The following is a 1,086-nucleotide window of genomic DNA, read 5'->3' on the forward strand; positions in this document are numbered from 1 at the left end:
AAACAATTCAACAATTTTGTGACCAACATCTCTCGATTCAAAGCCAAGAACTGAATTTTGTATTTCTTCAGCGTCTTGCGCACCAATAAAGTTGGGTGGAAAATCTTCAAATGTCGATTGAACAATAATATCTAAGTCGAAATGAATTCCACCGAATTTGTAGATAGACAGAAGCCTAAGAAAATCGGATAAATGACCCATGAAATGTTCTGTTGTGAGCATTTTATCTTTTTTCACCCATTCTTCGGCTGGTATATCAACGACAAAGAACGTGTGAAGGCTTTATACTATTTGTGATTTTTGCAATAATATGGAGCCGCCATGATTATTTACCAATCAATAGTACTGCAGTACAGTGTATTCGAGTCCGTATATTCTCCACTACTGCTTGAAAGCACAATGGTATAGAAATCTGCAAGAATTTACGTATCGTTCTTTATACCAATCGACGTTGCGATAATGAATGTTTGAGTTCGTCGACAATGCTTTCAATACTGGTGAATTGGCCTGTCCATTTGAAGACAAGCCCACAGGTGAAGAGAACAATACAAAAATATCACGGTTCGGATTCCACGTCACAGCCGATTCGATGGCACATGCACATGTCTACACAAAAGAAACAATTAAAATGGAATTAATACGGAGGCTAGTTGAACTATTCGAACGAACAAACAGTCGATTACCTCGAAGTAAATGATACGATCAAATTTTTACACGATTTTTCCTTGAAAAATACCGTTCTATCAAGTTTCGGTGGTGATGCCGTTATATCGTCAAGACGCTTCAATTTCGATAATAATTTGGACAATTTGAATAAAGTTGAAAGTCATTTCGTATTTTTTTCATAATCACAATTAATGAAGTTAAGTAGAGTTGAGCCGAAAAGTTAAGAATTCAAATCGAAGTAGTGAAAAAATATACATTTTTCATTTAATCAAATCTTGTCTATAATTACTCGACAACGGGTCCCGAATATATTTTTAGCCCTAACCAACGTGCATTGAAATTATTTTGAATAAACAAAACTAATTTTTTTTCTAAAACTTAACGAGGACATTTATTGATTGCTGATAAAATCGAGGACAT

General features: G+C 34.6%; 1 protein-coding gene across 1 annotated transcript; it reads right to left on the reverse strand.

The window, feature by feature from the left end:
- Positions 1-3: 3 nt before the first annotated feature.
- Positions 4-606, reverse strand: LOC129570934 (uncharacterized; the record flags this gene model as incomplete). Its single annotated transcript, XM_055450660.1, has 2 exons — positions 4-248; positions 399-606. Coding segments are annotated over 2 exons (453 nt in total), but the record flags the coding sequence as incomplete, so codon positions are not given.
- Positions 607-1,086: the final 480 nt, after the last annotated feature.

This window comes from Sitodiplosis mosellana, unplaced genomic scaffold (assembly GCF_009176505.1).
Source record: "Sitodiplosis mosellana isolate CC-2019 unplaced genomic scaffold, AAFC_SMos_1.0 Smas_scaffold_701, whole genome shotgun sequence".
Taxonomy (NCBI): Eukaryota; Metazoa; Arthropoda; class Insecta; order Diptera; family Cecidomyiidae; genus Sitodiplosis; species Sitodiplosis mosellana.